We start from the raw sequence: 20,613 nt of genomic DNA, 5'->3' as shown, positions 1-20,613 counted from the left end.
GGTTTCCTCCAAGTACAGGATGCTGTAGTCTGTGCACTTGATGCGTTGAGAGAACCATATCAAGATACAGCAGGCATCATACAAGGCAGCCCATTCTTCCACCAGGCCTGTCATGGAGCTGGTAAGCCTGCTAAAGATGAGGTTCCAGTCCTTGGATCGATCTGCAGTTCTAACGAACAGTATAAGCCCTAGAATCCTTGAATGATGTGCCCTGCACAACTGGTGCAGGCGAAGCAGGATGCAATGAATACTGAAGAGCTTGGAGAATGGCAGCAGTGCTCTGAGAAGGAAGATGAGGACTTTGAGCAGGTGGAAAATCATCTTCAACATGATAATAGTTTGGTAAAGCATTGGGTGCAACAAGCCAGACAAATCTGAACTAACACAGTGATCATTCATCAACTAAGTTTGTGATTGCTTGAAAGGAAAGTTTGTTCCCAGATGCAGGCCCTTTTCTTTGTTTTATCTTTGCTTTTCTTGTTCAATAAAAGTTAACATTTTCAACTGTTTGAAGGCTTTCCAACATGAGATCATCCCATGTTAACCGATGAGAAGACATTATGCTATGTTGGTGTTAGGGAAAGAATAGCATTCTTTTAAACATAATTCTAACATGGCATGACACCAAGGATAGGTAGAATGATTCATGTAACTTCAGTTACAATGACAGTTGGTCAGACAGGTAATGATAAAAAATAGTAATGCATCTATTAATGTGAGATAACAAGGTGTAGAGCTGGATGAACACAGCAGGCCAAGCAGCAGAGGAGCAGGAAAGCTGATGTTTCAGGTCTGGACCCTTCTTCAGAAATGCGTGTACTGCTTGTGACTGAACTGGTGCACAGTTGGCCTCTGAATATGGCACCAGTTGCACAAATCCCAGAAGATCACAGCAGTGCAAATACTTATACACTCATACTGCTGTAAGCACACAGCAGTGCAGGCATTGCATTAGAGAAGCCTGGTGGATACATAATTCCACAAGAATTAGGAACAGGAGTAGGCCATTCAGCCCCTCACACCTGCTCGGTCATAGGATCGTGGCCGATCCGACACTCCTCATGTCCACTCTGCTGCCTTTTGCCTATAACACTTGATTCCCTTACTGATAGGCAGACAGATAATTTATCTATTTCAGCCTTAAATATACACAAGGACTCTGCCCCCACAGCTCTCTGTGGCAAGGACTTTCGAAAATTCACGGCCCTCTGACAGCAGAATGTTATCCTTCATATCTCACATTGAGTTCAGCAGCAGAGAAAACTCACTTAAAGCTCCAGGGGAGAAACACTCAATAAAACTCTCTTGTACTTGACAATTAGCTACTTTTTGGTAAAATCCAGCCTAGTATTTCTTGCTTGATATTCATTCCCCTCCCACAGCCAAGCAGATTATCAATCAGAAAAAGTCAAGTTAATTTCAAGAACATGGAGACATTTCTTTGTTCCTCTTTTTTTCTCCCTTCTGTCGAGGTGTGATCTACTGAAAACTATATGGATGGCTTCTTCATGTTTTATATACTAAATATTTGCAAATTAAGAGATTTGAGCGACACTTGGAAAACAACATTCATAAGCAATTTCATTGAGTTATGTGTTTTTATTTTAATGAAACAAAATCAATTACCAAGTATCTGAGCTTTAACTTGTCAAATTAAAAAAAAATGTTTCCTAGCTTGGTAAACCAACTGATCCACTTGAAGAGAAACAGCTAGATGTAGATTTGTACCTTTATATCCCAGAAATTTTTTAGCTCAATAACTCAGTGGGAGAATGGGACTTTACTTGTTAAAAGAACAACAGTAAATTGGTTTAAAAAACCTCATAGAATCATGGATGCTGGAAAACTAAAGCCAAAACACAAATTGATGGAAAAGCTCAGCAGGTCTGACAGCTACTGTGAAGAAAAAAAAGTTAACATTTTGGGTACAGTTCTGAAGAAGTGTCTCTGGACCTGAAATATTAACATAGTAAACTGGTAGTTCATTTTGTAATTCTCCAGATCTTTAGTTTAATTTGAAGTCAAGTTTGAGAAAAATCCAAAACTAGCTGTCAGCTCTGCATCAAAGGCTTAATGTTATTTTGCAAAATTAAAACTCTTCCTTGCCTCGTAAGGGAAATAATATATAGTGGTATAATTTCATTTGGGTGGCATATTTCATAACTAACATCAAAAAAATGCCACACAGGTCGCAGTCCTTAAACTACTTCACCCCTGAGGAAACAAAATCATCTACATAGCATTGCAAAAAACAGCATGACATGAAAAAAATTCTCCCCTATTGTATCTTGCTATACAATATTTTGTTTGGCAAGGTACAAATCCCTTTAGGACCAATATTGAAATTTGATTTAGTCTGCAAATGTCCATTTTGTCTTCTGGCACCTTTTAAAGAGAAACCACTTGAACGGTCCAGTCTAATTTTGTCTTTTTTTAAAAACTTCTTGAATCTAGAAAGCGTACCATACAGAAGAAAGCAAGCCATCTGTATATCCAGACCAAATTTCTTTCCACTCCCACCATCAAAACAGATTACCAATTTTGTTATCTCATTACCATTCATGAAATATTGTTCAAAATGGTATCCTCATTCAGTTATTGGTGGCTATACTTCACAGGAATTCAAAGTGAGAAAAATGTCTTGGGATGTATCTATAACACGTGGTAGTGCACAATAGAGATAATGGCTTTTCCATTTCTTCAAAAAGAATTTCTTTTTGCCATTTTCTGGCAAGGTTTTTAAGGCATTTTCTTTGGCTCAGAAATTAGTCTGTGTCATTTCAGCAACTGTGACTTTAGCTCCACATGGAGAGTTTTTGTTTTTATTACACTTCATGGAGGAACGTTCAAGAGTCCTGAGTGTTTAGGACCAATACTTGACTATTTCATTGTCAGATTTAAAAAAAAATGTCAGGCACCTTATTTACCCATGCAAGACAGCTAACACTTTTTCTAAGCATCTGCTCAGACAACTGAGGAAGACTACCCCTCAAACCTCGCATTAGAAACTATACTTACAAAGACTAGGTGCAGGCCGATTTCTCACCATTAAAATGAGTGTAACTCGCACAGATGTCTATTTTTGCCTTTTCCGAAAGGTTGCAAAATTGGTCGGGATTTTCATTTCCAATAGAGTGGGGACATTTCCCAAACCCACAACACAGATCTGAGGAAAATAATGTCCCAGAATATTGGATTTTCATACCAGGATGGTGGGGCTCCCTGTGAGGTGGACTTAGTGGAAAGCTACAGTGTACTGGCACTGTGTGAAAGTTTAATTTTTAAAAAAAATAAAAAATGTTCCTCCATCCTACACCTCCTCTTTTCCCCCCATATCTCAATGCCAACCCATGTCTCCTCATACACTCCATGCCAACCTATGCCTCTCTTCTCATCCAGATGCTCGTTGACACTATAGTGTCAACACATAACAACCAGCGCCCTCATCCACAACCTGTTTCCCTTCTAGCATGGTCAGACTTCAGGTCCCATGCAGAGGGGATGCAAAATAAACTTCTGTAAAATGTATTCTAAGTGTCTTTTGTAGACTTTACCAAGAAAAAAATCATAAAAGTCAATTTACAATCCTTTACTGCCTAAAACCTTATAACAACAAACAGTGGGATTCATAGTCTCACTTCAAAGAGTCTAAAACCACTTGTAGTTGTCAATTAAACTGAGAAATTGCAGGGATCCTATAGTGATAGTGGATGGCTATGATACAAATCCTGCAGCACTAATACAGCAATAGTAACTTCCAGGCTTATGCCAACAGAGTGAATTAGCAAGACATCTTCTTATTAAAAAATTGTAACTAGCATTTAAAAATAAAGGTTTTGCAGTTACTTTTGACCAGTAAAGGGGTCAGCATTTGAGACATGAACCACATAAATGTCATGCATTTCTTCATGAGCTTAGCAGGTCACTTAATTGCCAAAGCCTCGATGATTTTTCAGCAGCTGTTCCTGGAGCAAACTTCAACTCCTCTGTCAAGATTACATTTTGCTCCAAACGGTTGATTAAACCACATTCCAGCTCACTTTGGCAACCTTAGACGTTCTTTTTTGGCTAAAAAGTATATGCGGAAGAGTGCCTTTTTAATGTGGAAAATTTGTCACTGCTGAAGCAGTTTTGGAGGAAAGGATCAAACACTGACACTGCAACTAAAATGGTGAACAATAAACAAGAATTTCTCTACCAAGCTGGCAGATGGTTTTCCATTCGTCTCTTATTAATGAAGAAACTTTACTGTCGCTCTCAAATATGAAGCATTTCACTCAATCATGTAAAATATTTGTCACAAGGTGGCCTATTCAGTTATTAAATCAGTCCTTGGATTTGAATCACAACAAACTAAATAGGACAGCTATTCCGAGTCCTGATATAATGTTAAATAGAAATTAGAATGCAGAGCTGTGGGTATATTGAATTCACAAAATCTCTCAAAACAAATGTTTGAGTGCTAACAAAGATGAATTAGCAGCGCAGGCCTCGTTCTAACAATCAATCCCATTTTTTGTTTGAATAGTGAAAAAAGCAATGGAATTATTCGTTTATCTACAGTACATAAATAAAAAGTTCATGCTCCCGAATCAACTCCAGTTGCTTTGTATCTAATTTACAACTATAAAAGGAGACGTAACCAAAGCTAATTTACTGACTCAATGCTCCTTTCACAGCAACAACTTCAAACAAAAATTCCTAAGGAAAGAATTTGAAAATGACCTTATGCTTTACATCACAAAAGCTTTTAATTTCAGTTAGAACAAAAGAATCTGTGAGATTAGAGATTAATTCCTAGAGATTGGGCTCCACTGCATCTGTTTTGTAGGCATCCTGAGCAGCCTACTACATTCCCAGAACACATTCCTGATTGAAAGTTGCTGTTTGGCATTTTAATTTAGGAGTTAAAGAAGTGTCCTTCCTCCAAACCAAAACCAGGCAACAGGCATTTTGCAAACAAAGAACAAAGAACAACAGGTTTAACAGATGATTGACATCCTTCTCCAAGATGGGTTTGCCTTATAATGTAGCCTGTATGTGCTAGTAGCCTGACATATTAGTATGTGGACTAGTGTGCTCTGAAGTTTATAGCTTTGAGAAGCGCCATTAAATACCTCTGCACTGTGGAGAAGGAAAGGAAAATTAGCTGGCACCATCTGGATGGATTACCTTCAACAAGGAAGGCAAGCAACTCCTCTGAATCGTGTTAGCTCCATTCTTCCAGATCACCATTTATCACTGACCACAGCCGCAAGTTGCCTAGCCACCTCCATGGCATTGGTTTTATTATAATGACCTGATGCTGTATTAGCATTTGTCTGAGGGCTCGGAGGCTTCCTTTTCTCCATTGTAATTCATATGTGAAACCTGGACCCTAACCTTACTTTCCCAGGTTACAACCCCTAACTTCTTTCAGCATCTCCCATCCACCTCACCTCCACACCCGGTGATTCCAACCATCCAATGCTTACAACCCTCTCCTTTTCCAAGCTCGCACTCCTCTTGTTCACTCAATTGTTCTAACCCAGACCACAAACTGAATGTTATAGAATGTTATTCAACTTCCTCAGTTTCTTTCTGCAACTTCAAGCCAGTGTTGCCAAAGTTATCATCACTACAAATAAAACATCTAAAAAAAAGGGTTTTTTTGCTAAGATTTAAACTCAAAGCTGTTTAGGTTCCCTGTTAATAGCTATACACATTATATTAAATACAACTATGATCCCCTCATACTTGCAGGTGTCAAGACCACAGATCATATTCCTGGATGGTGTATCCAAAAGATAACGCTGGGTGTAATTTCATTGAATCATAGAATCCCTGCAGAGTGGAAGCAGGCGATTTGGCCCATTGAGTCCACATCGACCCTCATAAGAGCATCCCACCCAGAGCCACCCCACTGCCTATGCCTGTAATCCTGCATTTCCCATGGCTAACTCACCTAGCCTATACGTTCCTGGGCACAATGGGAAATTTAGCATGGTCAATCCACCTAACCTACACATCTTTGGACTGCAGGAGGAACCCAGAGCACCCAGAGAAAACCTGCACAGAGACAGGGAGAATGTCGGTGTGGAGTTTGCACAGTCTCCTGAGTGATGAACTGAGTTCCTGGCGCTGCGAGGCAGCAATGCTAACCACTGAGCCACCCTTTCAAGTTGATGAAAAGTAAATAGAGATATTTTAGTGACTGTCCGGCAGAGTCGCATTCAGATTCATGGAGTGTCATACTTTCACAGAATCAAGCAAACTTCAAACTGAAGGATTAAAAAGGAAGAGACTATGAGATGCTGACTACCGAACCCTCTCTCAGCAGGGGCAATCCCTGCAGGCATGATTTTGCTTTGTTCTTCCAGGGATGTACACAAAAAAAAAAATGGGGTTTAACACTGAGCTTCAACCCTGGCCTGTTTGTGTTAGTGGCCTGACATATTAGTATGTGGCCTAGTGTATTATGAAGGTCATAGCTTTGAGAATAGCCATTAAATAGCACTGCACTGCAGGTAAAGAGTAGAAGAAAAAATCTCTCTTCCCCGGAGTGTTACCAGCCAGCCATTGTTGAAAAGGAACCAGGACAAAAGAATTTCAAAGGAATTTCAAAGCAAATTGCAAAGCTCGGAACCTCAGAATATCAATGTCAATGCTGCCAGGCATATGCAACATTACCGGCTGTAATGTTAGATGTTCTACTCTTTGAGCAAATCAGAAACTGATCTGTATGTCTTGCTTTAAACATTTCTTTTGGACTCACTTCTTACTCTTAATCTATGTATGCATATTTTGGTCTTATTTCTTCTCACATTTAGTAACTAACAAATTTCCTCTTTTGTTAACTAAAGAAAGCGCAATTAAATTGACTCCTTTTTTTGAAAAAGGCTAAGTTCTTTTGGTCTGTGAGGAAGGTATTCAATCAGAAAGGCTCTTTTCTTTAAAATTAAATTTGGTGTGATAAACTAAGGGTGCGGCTGAATAAAGAAGAGGAGCCAGTTCATCCATCCTCACCCAGGAACTTAACAATTTGGGGTATTCCATTTGGAACTCTTCATAGTATGGTAATGACATAAGTTAGTGAGAATTTTCTATCTTGTGCTGAGGGGCTATTTTTCCTAGCGAATAATGGTGAGGTGGAGATGTCAGGGAGTGAGAGAGAAAAAGGAACTAAGGAAGGGAAACAGAGTTGAACAGTGCGAAAAATAAAGGAAAAATAGAGAGATTGAGTCAGAGAGCATGCAACAAACAGCAGCTGTTAAGAGAGAAGAAGTTGAGTGTCATCTGTCCAGTTGATGCTTCCTGGAGCCCTCACTGTTTAAAAAGTACATTATCTCACATGCAATGCAATCAGAAGCAGCATGTTTATTCATTTGATTGGGTGCAGTGGACAGAGCAAGAGAAAGTGAATTGAATGGGAGTTTGTATTCATGTAGTGCCTTATCTTTCCCTCTCTTCCTCACACACACTCACAAAAGAGCAAGGAAAAGTTGATAAGTGACTACATCACATTCGTTAAGCTTTCAGTTAGGATACAACCTGCAGATGGCTGGCCATCAGTCTCATCTCCACGTTGGGTTAAATGGTAAGTGAACTCAAGATTCGATGTTATCTTCCAACACCTCCCTGATGGTAAGATTACCACCCTATACTGAAACACACACTGACTTGATCATGTAGCTAAATAAAAAAGGGGTAATCAAGGTGGTATTTTAAAGATATTTACACTTTCAGGGGCAGTCAAAGTATACTTAGAATCCAAGCATGAAACTCAAACACGCATTAATGAGGCAGTGCTGGAAGGAAAACAAGTCGTCAAAAGAAATCAAATCAGCTTTGGACCAAGCCTTACTGTCTTTCCTCCGACACAATAAGCACATAGCCTTAAAAGCTGAAAGCACATTATTCGCAAACCTATACATGGAAAATAGGAGGGCAAATCATTTTATAATTGATAAAACATGAGTCACTTAAAATCGTGGTGCTCCAAGTGTAAATGTAAATATTTTCAAAATATTTCAGGTTGTTAAAATGTTGAATTTTAACACCACATCCATTTAGAAGATTTATATCATTGCAATGTAAAGAAAAATAGCCCAGACTCATTATTTACAGACTAGAGTTTCCGTTCAGAATAATTTGTTTTGAATTCTTCAACTTTAAAATATTGAGCCAATCTGAAAAGGTAACGTCTATAAACTTTAAGCTCCACCTTACTGACATAATTTTAATACTTACATATTTTGTCGCTGGTTGTCCAGCCATGGATCCAACAGCAACTGTGGTACTTCTTTCACCAGCATCATTTTTGCCTTGTTCTTTAGACTGTGCTTCCATTTCATCTGGGAGTTTGATGTCACCAACACCAAGAGCTTCATTCTTGTATTTCTTCACAAACTGCTCCATCTGTTTCACCTCATTAACCGACAGCTCATGGCACTTTGAAGGGTCTTGATCATGTGCAGGCAACTGCTTAGCCAACTGCTTCTTTCGATATTGAGCTCCCTCTGAGCCAGCTACCGGCTGCTTCTCCTTTGGTAGCAGTTCCATGTATCGCACAGCCTTCAAAAGGAAAGAATTAGTTGGATATCACAGCTTTCCAAATTTGTGATTCAAGCAAGACAAGTCTTTCCCTTATTTGCCTCCGAAGAAGCACAGAAAGCAATTAACTGCACTCCAAGGATAAAATAAAGCAGTTTTCCAAATCATCATCCTTCCTGGACTGTCTGAATTAAATCTTCCAAAAGCATTTTTATTAGATGATAATTTTCCAGCTCTAGATAAAACAACAAGATAAATCTGCAGCTGTTGTGATGTAAGTACTTCTGGAATGGCAAAAAGCCAAACAATACAGGCTTCCATGGAAAAGTTAAAGGGACATTATTATGCTATTCAAATACAGTTAGATGTGTGGATTTTTTTCCCCAAAAGGCACAATTTTAAATCTAACATTTCTGAAATGCATGTAATTATTGATAAAACTGTAGTATCAGAAAATTTGATAGTGAACAGTTGATTATGGGTAAACCATAATGACAATTTGAAGATTGCTTTAAAAAGAACTTTACAGAAGTCAGACAATTTTCTTTTACTTAGAACAAAAGTAATTTGTAATACCACTTTTGGGAATGGATAGTTTTACACACAAAGTGACATACCTTTATTATGCACTTACCAAAGTTTGATTTTGGACTGGCGGAGCCCACTCGTATGTAACCGTCTTGATGGATACATCTTTCTTGGCTGCTATCGGGTTGGTGAGTGTTACTGTATTGCGTTTATAAACAGGGATACCATCGGTTTTAAGTTTCGCAATGAGACTTGTGTATTTCGTATCCTCAAAAAGTTTGCCCACTTTATTGTCTTCTTCATTGCCAGTAAGGACGTCATGTTCTTCTTGGCCACACTTACAATTACGACAGATCTTTCTGCGAATTTAAAGTTGACATTAAATTTGCAGAATTGTTGGCCCTATTTATTTTAAATTACTTCTCTAGAAGTGGCAAGTTATCCACATAAATTCAGGAACGGTGCTTAGAGAATCAGTTGCTATAGTTCAGTGGCATGCAAAGGTAGTTGGGAATCTTGTTGATTCGGTTAGAAAATTGTTTGGGTCATACTCAAGTATCTCCTAGTAACTGTTAATAAGCAGAGGTCACAGAGGGCTTATGTTCCTTCACCTGAGCAATAGCATTAAGAAGGAGAAAGAAAGTGACATAATGCAGGTGAAGGCAAATAAAAGACAATTCAATAAAGGTATCCAAACATAAAAGTGTAATCAAATTGAAAAACTATTACAGAATAACACAAAATGAAATGCAACAAATTGTTAAGAAGATGAAAGAAGCACTGATAAGCTAAATAGAAAATGTATAGTATTGGGGAAATTACTATACATTATAAATATTAAAGATTATAAATTTTGTAATGACCAGCCTCCCAGGTCTATCAATGGCTTATATTTTAAATTTCCAAAAAAGTTGAGTCAGTTGTGTAATAGAAGCATATTATAGTTAAGACCTCAAGTCTATTACAAGCAGAGGTAAGTATACAACTGGGAAGGAATTCATGATTAATGCACCCAAAATTAATAGAACTTAATGATTGGTCAAATTATGAACCAAAAAGAATCAATTTGATGTCATTCAGGCAGCTCCTACTGTTATTTATAGTTAATGATTTTTTTCATAGGCAAAACGCATTTGTTGAAGATACGTAATATGATGAAACAATTATTTTGTCATTTGATTCTAAAGTTGCAAACAATTCCTTTTTATCTAATTTTCTCAATAAACTTGCGACAAAGACAAATTTTTGGTACATTTTGATGCTCAATATTCCTAATTAATTAGGATAACAGTGACACCAAATTCTCAAATTATATTCATTCCAATGCACTGATTGTGAATGGCTGACTACTTAAAAACCTGTGTCTGACTTAAAGACAGTTTGAAATAACCATGCATCTCCGTAAGAAAGGCACACTATCACATTAACTCAGCTTCTCACATATTTGTGGAAGTGGTTTTGCAAAGTACCACACACTTCAATGACACAAGACAATTCTCAGGAGGTTTTTCCACTAATGAATAAAAGAGGCCCAAACACAATTTTCCACATCAATTCACTGCATTGTATTCCATTGGTTGCCTGGCTTTGTGGACAGCACAACTCATCAGCTTCACTGTTGGTACAAGGAAGCAGCAAGAATTGTTGTAAGTCAGTTTAATAGAGTATAATTAGCATCATTTAAAGAAACTAAATCAAATCTAAACAGCATCTTAACATATGGCAGTTTAGTATCAATGAAGATTTAACATGTTGACTGGCAGCAATATAAACCACTTGAGAAGGGATTTACATCTATAAATGACAAATTGGTGGAGGCAAGTCCTCCAAGGCCAGTTTTTCTACATACACTTATCTCTAAGTTGGTTGTTCAGCAAATGGTAAACAGAAATCACACAAGTTGCTACCAAAGAAAATACGATTACACCTACAACAATAATAGGAAAGTAAGATTGCAAATCAATAACTGCAAGGTAATCGTGTTTACCGCAGGCTATGAAATAACGAGCAGAGCCACAACATGCTGGTGCATCTGGACAAAAACTGAACATTTCGATCTGGACATTTTCTACCAGTGAATTTGGGAAGTGACCAGAGCAAAAATCATTTTGGTTAAGCAGAGAAATAATTTTAAGGAACAAAATGAGTGTAATATTTCCAGGAATTACGTGACAACCTTGCATTGTAGCTGCATGATTTTGCAGAGTCTAGCGGGGGTTCGCAGCAATCTATTGTGATTCATTTCAAAGCATTTGGACACATATTCCCAATGGAGGAGAGTTTGCAGGAGAGGGGCATCCACTGCTGGGTTCTGCAAGTTTTTCTCTCGCTACTTAGCTCTAAAACTTTTTTGACTTGTTAGGTTTCAGAAAAGTGAGTTGAAACAGCCCAGTGATGGCTACAGGTCTTTTAGGATCTTGTTAAATATTTGAAGCCAACAACAATGCTCTCCTTAACCAATAAGATTTAAGGATTGAGAAAGACAAATAAAAGATATGGAAGGAGGATGAATTAGTATCATCAGGTACAGAAAAAGCAAAATAAAGATTGGATGAGGAGCAGAAAAAAAAAGAACTGAACTGCAAGTTCCTTAAAGTTAAACGTTTGAAATCTCAAACAATTCACTTATTACCTATAAGAATAAAACACCATAGTTTAGGCCAGAGAGATTGAGTAGCATTGCAGAAACATAAATCCCCTCACTAGAAAGGAACTCACACTGTTAAACAGCAGCCTCAACTGGTGTCAAACAAACTTCCAACAATGTACAAGCATAAAAATTTCATGAAACTCTCAGGGAGCTGTTTTTGCAAGGCAAACAGCAAAGTGGCGTAAATCATTCAGCAGTTTATGACAATTCACAATTCGCAGGTTATCTTCCTTGCCGCATTTTGTTGGATGATTGCCACATTAACACAAGCAAGTGTTATTAAAGTCACGATTAATTTTGCAGCAAAATGTGGAGCATCATAACCAGGCATGAGAGACAACAAGTCTCTTCAGTCAACCCATTCTGTTTAGAGGAGAAGATTGACTGCTGACAGACATATTCTGCTAGTCTGAGAGACTGTTAGTCCAACAGTACAAAGACAAACTGTGCTGATGCCAATTAGTACAACCATTTAGTTGTTTAGATTGTGGTCAGTGAACAGAGATGGGATGGAGTCCTGAGGACCATTTGAATTATTTCAAGTTTCTTCAAGTCACTAAAAGCTTACATGCAGCAATATGAAAGGGGCCAACAAGATAAGTACATTGTGGATATTTAACTTTCCTCTATGGCTGCGAACAAGATAAGATGTGGCTTTGTTTTCTTGGTCATAGTCTTATGGCTCACTACATACTGCTGAATATTTTGACCAAAATTCAATATAGCTGTTTCACAAAAATGGATGAATAGCAATAACAGGTTTTTTTTCATACTACTGGCATTGGAAACAAGAAAAAAAAATCACGCCCATGCTGCACAAGACTTTGGCAAATTAAACAAGTGCTTCCCACTGAAGAGGGGGATTTGGTTTCGGCCATTGCTGCGGCAAAATTCACAACTCCACTTCATAACCCGATGCTACTTTGGGAAGCCCTGAATTAGCCAAAGCAATAGTTATACAGTGTGTTGAAACTGCTTGTCAGGATATAGAAAGGAGTTCTGATGAAGAGTCACCAGACTCAAAACATTACCTCTGTTTTTTCTTCCCCCACAAATGCTGCCAGACTTGCCGAGTTTCTCTCTGTTTTTGGTAGAGAATTATCATGGCTAATCAAAATGTATAAATAGGAGAAATGCAAGATTGAATACCAGATGGAGTTTAGAAGAATTGGAAGTAATCTCATTGAAACATATAGGATTCTTAAGGAGGTTGACAGGGTAAATACTGAGAGGATTTTTCCCCTCATGGAAAAGTGTAGAACCAGAGGATATTATCTCAGAAAAAAGTACTGCCAATTTAAGACTGAGATGAGGAGGAATTACTTCTCTCAGAAGGTTGAGTGCCTTTGGAATTGCTTGCCACAGAGAGCTGTGGGGATAGAATCCTTATGCATATTTAAGGCTGAGACAGATAGATTCTTAATCAGTAGGAGGATGAAAGATTACAGGGAAAGTGGACATACAGAGTGTTGGATCAGCCATGATCCTTTTTAATGATGGTGCAAGATTGAGAGGCTGAACAGCCTATTCCTCTTCCAATTCCTTATGGTTTCACATGCAATTTGACACCGCAGAAGCGGTGTTGGAATAATGGGAGGAGGTGGAAGGATGGAGCTGAATATCATCAGCATATATCTTCAACACATTAAATGGCAAATTGAATAAATGGTAACTATTGTCATAGGTCTCACCTACTGGAAGTGTATATTGGGGAATTTAATTGAATACCACATCAGAACAAAAAATGGTTTCATTATTGAAATCTTTCTGAACGAATACTGCCCGAATAATGGTTTGTGGTAATTTGTTCATGGGATTTGGACAAGGTCAGCATTTATTGGCCATTCATTATTAGTACTGAGAAGGTGGCCATGAGCTGCCTTTTTAAATTGCTGTGGTGTTTCAAGGGAGGATGTTCCAGGATTTTGATTCAGCAACAGCAAAGTGAAGGAGCAGCAGTGTATTGGCAAGTTAGATTGGTGTCAAAATCAAGGCTTCGGAAGGTGCCACTGAAGGACCCTCAGCGAGTTGCCATAGAACATCCTGTGGTTGATGCGCGGTGTTGTCACTGTCGCATGTGGTAGATGGGGTGCCAGTCAAGCAGACAGCTTTGCTCTGTATCGAGCCTGAGTGCTGTTGGTGCTGGAATCATTCAGGCATTCCCTCATCATTCAGTGATGTGTACTCTGTCATACTTCTGAAATTAGCCTTCTAGCAAGTGGCAAAGTTTTGGGAAGCAGAAGATAAGGTTATCACCACAGAATTCCCAGCATCTGACCTTCTCATACAGCTAGAGTGGACAGCATTTTCCATTGTTCTGAGTGGCATGGGCATGAGAAAAGTGAGAGAAAATGGCAAGAATGAAGATTACTGACTGAGTAAAGTGTTCCCCTTTGGGTTTAAAAGGCGGGTTCTGAATCTTGCTAGATAAGCAATGACTACCTGATTTCATATGAACATTGGAATCAGGAGCAGGAGCAGGCCATCTGGCTCTTTGAGCCTGCTCCGCCATTCATTAAGATCATGGCTGATCCTTCTCATGGACTCCGCTCCACTTACCCGTCCGCTCACCATAACCCTTAATTCCTTTACTGTTCAAAAATCTGTCTTCGCTTTAAATGCATTCAACGAGGTAGCCTCAACTACTTCACTGGAAAGGGAATTCCACAGATTCACAACCCTTTTGAAGAAGGCATTTCTCCTTGGCTCAGTCCTAAATCTGCTCCTCCTTAATTTAAGTCGATGTTCCCTGGTTCTAGTTTTACCTGCCGGTGAAAACAACATCCCTGCTTCTATCTTACCTGTTCCCTTCACGATTTTATATTTTGCTTCTCACTATTAGCTAATCTCACCTCATTACTACATAGCTCACAATTCTCTCTCCTTCCCCAAGAAACGAGGGGGTATCAATTCCCGACATGAAAGTCAGAGTGATTAGCAGCTCACTGTTTGCTTCTCTGAGCCTTCATTCAGCTCGACTATCATCATTATCCATATCCCATGGACATGGTCATCTCCAATTCCTCCACGCAAGACAGCATCACCAAACCATCAGCCTCAACACATCACATAGCTGTTTTCAGACCGAATCCAACACCACCTCAGCTCTCTAGGACGTTATTTCGGAGCACAGAGATGCTTAGGACTTACTTGCTTCTGACAGGCTGCTTTTGCCCAGTGGCACACAAGCATTGAATGTATCTAAATAGGATGCATCTTATTGCTCTTAGTTTACTTTCTTAGCACACACTCACTTTGTGCTGACTTTAAGGCTGCCAGCCTCTGTAGCCAACAGTGTTTTATGTTGCATAGGCTCTTCAGTGCTAACTTACAGGCTGGCTGCCTTTCTGGCTTTCATTGCTCTTTAGTACAGAGGTGGGAGACAGGTAGTTCCTCATGTTTGCAGTACTGAACTGTCAAGGGGGTGGACATATCGCTTATGGTGCTATGCTACATCAATGACACTCTTGCAGCATGTGCAAGAAAATTAGAAAACAAAGACAAAACCAAAGGACCACGTTTGAAGTGCTTCATGAAATGAAGTGGAGTGAACCAGGGACTATGGTAAGGATGGCAATACTGCCACCGTAGTTCAATAGACTCATGTAGTCTCAGTCCAGTTGGATGGCCATAGTCAATCAGGCACTTGGTCTGTCTAGAGTCCAGAAACCAGTGTCTTTGCAGTGTGAGATTACACCATGGTTGGTTCTAGTGCAGTCTGGGGATCACAGGTACATCAGTCACAGTGATGCAGAGACACGTGTCCAGGGCTAGACTTTTCTCAGTTGGGGCTGCCCCCTCAAATCACTCTGGTGTGTGGGTCATGTTCAGTCCTGAAGGTTTGGTTATTAAATGGTCAATCAATTCAGTCCTATGTTATGAGTTCATTGGACGGAATCGCTGAAGGAATGGTAATACTGAAAGAAACAATTCAAGACAGAAGGATAGGATCTCAGAGCAAATAAAGGGGGATAGCGTGCTGCAGGCACACAAGAGGGAACATGAAGGATGGGTGTAAATCATCAGTCATCTCAGGCAGAGCCTGCAACACACTGACAAGAACATAGGTTTAAACCTTGTCATCTTTGCACCAAAACCAATCATGAAAAACCAATTCAAACATATGCCGTCGCAGGCAAACTGGGTGGAGCAAATTACTGCTTTTCACTTCATGGACAGAGGACAATTCTGAGGACTTTTGGCCCTGTTAGAGGTAGTTCTACTATCATGAATCTACTGATTATGTAACGCAACTCCACCAATCATCAAATCCCATTTAATGGGAAGTTCTTTCCTTTGTCAACAATTATCATTAAAAATGATGGCCTTAAGTAATTATGACCGTTATATATTTTGCATAATTGACCCGTCATGTCAGATATATAAAGCTATGCAGACACAAGTTTAAGTATCAACGTGCTTTGCAATTTGTACGTCATTTCTCATGCCTGACACTGGGAGACAATGATTGAGAGCAGTCACATTCTCACACCTAACTAGAAGGATGTGATGGCATGAACTATGATGGTCAAGGGTGGATGTTTTTGGATGGGGGTGCTTTTATGGTGGACAAGTGCCTGAATTTCATGACCCCAATGTAGCATTAGCACTTTGGATCTGTAATATACATATGGATAAGGTTACATAGTTTAGAGCTTCATATCAAGGAATGACATTGGCCTCCTTACAAAGCCTCCATAACATTCTGCACCATCTTCCTTCATTGTGATGGATGTGAGCGATCGGGGTACCCTTACTGACATGGTGTTCCAATTCTGACATTTTCCACAGATTATCAGCTCATGCATCTGAGATGGAACCTGTGCTTGGAGGATTCCTACATCCAACGACAGTGTCAAAGAAGTTGTAATGTTGTCACCAAGCCCACCAATAACAGCAACTCCCAGTGGTTGCTGGACAGCAGCAAGAAGGACAACCAACAGTAGAAGATCACCTAAAGGAAGTAGAGAAGAATGCCCAGACCCCAAAATACTGGCCCCATTGTCACTATGAACAGCACTTAGAGAACCAGTGCAGGCGGAGACCAAGGATGTCCTGGACCGTCATAACCAAAGTGTATTTTCCGGAACTAGACTTTTGCTTGGAAGGAATGGGTGACCGTCCAATTCCATGTCTATCAAGGTCACACTGGACTTGAACTTTTGTGTGAGTGGCTTGTCCGAAGGAACAAGTGGAGACCTGTGTGGCATCCGTTAATTCTTGGCCACAAATGCATCCAGGATGTCACTGATGTCATTCCATTCAAATTACACTAGCTTATATCCTTCTCTTGTGAAGAGGAGTCAAGCTACCACTGCAGTGAGCTTCTACAATTATCTTGGGCTCCACTCAGGTGGAGGGTGGTGTATACTGCACTAGGTTGCTTTTAGAGAACCCTGTCACTAACCTGTGAAATTCACAAGCTGTAAATCTTCCACTCTATCTACATCCAGCTCATAGGAACAGGAGTAGGCCACTCAAGCCATTGAGCTTGTCCTGCCATTTGATACAATCATGCTGATCGGACACTTCAATACCTTTTACCCACCCTACCCCATAACCCTATATGTCATTGGTAATCAGAAATCTAGCAATTTCTACCCTTAAACATACTCAAAGACAGAGCTTCCACAGCCCTCCATGGTACAGAATTCCAAAAGTTCTGAACTGTCCAAGTTAAGAAACAAAACCCTTATCTCAAAGCCCAGTGACTTCCCATTGACTATAAATTGTGACCCTGGTTCTAGACTCCCCAACCTGAGGAAACAACTTATCTGTATCCACCCAGTCTAGCCCATTAAAGTATTTTGTAAGTTTCAGTGAAATATCTCTCATACTTCATACTTTCGAGAACACAGGTCCAATCTAACCAATTTCTCTTCAAAGAACAGTTCTGTCATTGTGGGAACCTTTGTCACATTACCTGTACTGCAATGAGACAAAAATACAATTGAAGCAAGACTTCATCACTCGTGTATTTGAATCCTCTAGCAATAAAGGCTAAAATTCTATTAGTCTTCAGTGATCTATCAACAAAGCCACCTAGATCCCTCTATGCATCAAAACATTTCAAGCTCTTACCATTTAGGAAACACTCTTCACATCTATTCATCCTACCAAAAAGTGGATAACCTCACATTTTTCTACATTGTATTTTATCTGCCATATTCTTGCCCATTCACTCAGGTCTGTTCAAAACCTCTTGAAGTCAGTTTTCATCTTACTTATAGCACACATTCCCTATTTAGTTTTGTATCATTCTCAAAATAATATATTTTGTTCTTACCTCCAAGTTACTGACATATGTTGTAAACAGCTTGGGACCCATGTACAGATCCTCACAGTATCTCACTAGCCACAGACTGCTAATGCAAGAATAACCCATTTATTCCCATGGTTTAGAGATAACAAGGTGTAGAGCTGGATGAACACAGCAGGCCATGCTGATGTTGCTTGGCCTGCTGCGTTCATCCAGCTCTACACCTTGTTTTCTCAGATTCTCCAGCATCTGCAGTTCCTACTATCTGTATTCCCATGGTTTTCTGTCTGTTAGCCAATCTTTAATCCATGCCAATATAGGATTACCTCCTATACCATGTGCTTTAATTTTTTCTAACTAGCATCCTCTGAGGGATTTACTATAGGCCTTCTGAAAATCCAAGTATACTACATCTATTGGTTCTCCTTTATTAATTTTATTCGTAACTTCTTCAAAAAAAAATTGAACAAGTTCGTCAAACATGATTTCCCATTTGCAAATCCACACTGTGCCCATTCAGATCGCTATTATCCTAGCATCTATTTATCACATTTTTTATAATAGACTCTAGTATTTTCCTTTCTACTTTTTCCTCTCTACAGGTCTGTAGTCCTCAGTTTTCTGTCTCACTCCCTTCTTAAATAGACAGGTAACATTTGCAACCATCTAATCTGCATGAATCATTCCAGAATCTACAGAATTTCTGAAGATAGTTACCAATGTATCGACTATTCCTACAGTCACTACCTTCAACACTGTGGGATGTAAAATTGAAGGCCCTGGGGATTTAATCAAATTTCACTCCAGTACAACTTTCTTACTAAATTCCTTCAACTCCTCATTCTACATTGCCGTTTGGATCTCTAATTCTGTAAGAATTCTGGTATTTTTCTCAGTGAAAGCAGAAAAAAGTAATGATTTATCTTCTCTGCCATTTCTCTATTTCCCTCATAACTTCTACTGGCACAGTCCATTTTTGATTTTTGCGACATTGCATTCACATTCTATTCTCACTTTCTTTTTTGCTTCCTTGGTTCTCCTTTGCTGTGTTCTAAAACCCTCACAATCCCCAGATTGCTGCTATATTTGGCAACTTCATGGGCCTTTTCTTTTAAACTAACATAAACTTGAATAACAAATGAAGTTCATTTGTTTGATTGATCTTCTTTGAGTTGGTGTACCTTGGAGGAATTTATAGCTGCTGTACGATGTGTAACAGCTCTTTAAGAACTATTCATTGCATTTTAATGTACTTACGCAATCCACCTCATCCAATTTGTGCTTGATGCCTTCATAATGCCTCTTATTCAGACTTAACACCTTTGCATCAGTATGAACTACCAAACTTTCAAATGCAATGAAAAAAGTCTATCATATTATGGTCACAATCTGTGCCAGATGTTGATTTTGTGTACCACATATTCTGTTAACCATCTTGATGCATACATACTGGAGAACTCTCAGGTTTCTGCGTCATTCCATGGTTCTCAGACTATACAGGAATAGCTGCTGGAACGCAAGTGCTACTGCTCCAAATATGGCTTGATGACGCCTTTATGTAACCCTTGGATTAATGCAGAATAGCGATACAATGCAGTCCCTGTTTCCAGCAGGGCATAGCAGAACAGGCTATAGGTTTCCTTGAGAAGGGGTTTCGATGCCTGGTCTGTGCTAAAAAGGCTTTGCAGTATAGCCTAGAGAGGATGTGCCACATTATTGTGGCATGCTATGCTCTTCGCAATTGGAGATGACACAATGAGGACATCTTGAATGCAGATAAAATTGGGGAAATACAACAATCCTCTTAGAATGAGGGTCAGGACATTGAATCCCGCCCAGATGCAGGCTCACCACCTTCTGCTTGGTCTTCTGCAGCTTTGGCATCACTGGCAGGGGCTGGTGAAGAGGCTGAGCACCTTTGGAATATTCTAAAAAGGAAGATTCTGATCTTCCTAAATGTGGCTTCTACTCCCTCTGGATGGCTGCCTGCACCATCCCATCTCTATGAAAGGAAGGGGCATCTAGTGTGAGCTTGAGGTACCTCATTCCCCTCTCACTTTGTCACGGACGCTGAGCACCAATGGTTAAAATGATAGAATGGTGCTCCATGCATATATCCAGCAGACACAGAGTATGCTGGACCTGGGTCTCCACGTTAGTCACCAACCTATTCATACTGGTAGCCAGGCATGTGCATGTTGGTGCCAGTACAGAACTGAAAGAATGGAAGAGTCCACCAAAGCTTCAATCTAGTTTACTGTCTCTGACAAACCTGCCTGATGTTCCGTGAACTCTCTCTGCGTATTTTGACAATGTCACTAACAGCTAAGACCATGGGATCACCTTCTGCCTAGACCTAAGCAGATGTCTGGTTTCTGGCTGTCCTGGGGGTGCGTAGACTTGAGGCATTTCTTCCCCTGGCAGATGCAGAGATGCTTACCACACTGCTTTTTCGATCTAGAAAGAGAACCCATTGAAGTGAAAGGCTCGGAGCTGGTGGAGGGCACAAGTGAAAGCCTTGTTGTTGTATCCTTTGAGGGACATATGGGTTCTGCCTAAGGTGGAGGTTCATCTAAGTGAGGTGGTGCTAATCTCTTTCTCACAGTCATTCATTGGGTCCCACTAGTACTGGCAGAAGAGAACA

General features: G+C 39.7%; 1 protein-coding gene across 1 annotated transcript in view; it reads right to left on the bottom strand.

Annotated features, from left to right (window-relative positions):
- tes (testis derived transcript (3 LIM domains)) overlaps nucleotides 1-20,613 on the bottom strand; it is a 47,257-nt gene that overhangs the window by 13,297 nt on the left and 13,347 nt on the right. The window contains exons 4-5 of the mRNA XM_020511536.2: nucleotides 9,167-9,419; nucleotides 8,230-8,553 (exon numbers count right to left, since the gene is read on the bottom strand). Coding sequence (XP_020367125.1) covers nucleotides 8,230-8,553; nucleotides 9,167-9,419 — 577 coding nt within the window. The remainder of the gene's footprint in view (nucleotides 1-8,229; nucleotides 8,554-9,166; nucleotides 9,420-20,613) is intronic.

The sequence above is a fragment of the Rhincodon typus genome, chromosome 18, assembly GCF_021869965.1.
Source record: "Rhincodon typus isolate 14 chromosome 18, sRhiTyp1.1, whole genome shotgun sequence".
Lineage (NCBI taxonomy): Eukaryota > Metazoa > Chordata > Chondrichthyes > Orectolobiformes > Rhincodontidae > Rhincodon > Rhincodon typus.
Note: the sequence above shows the minus strand (reverse complement) of the source record. Positions and strands in the feature narration are given on the sequence as shown.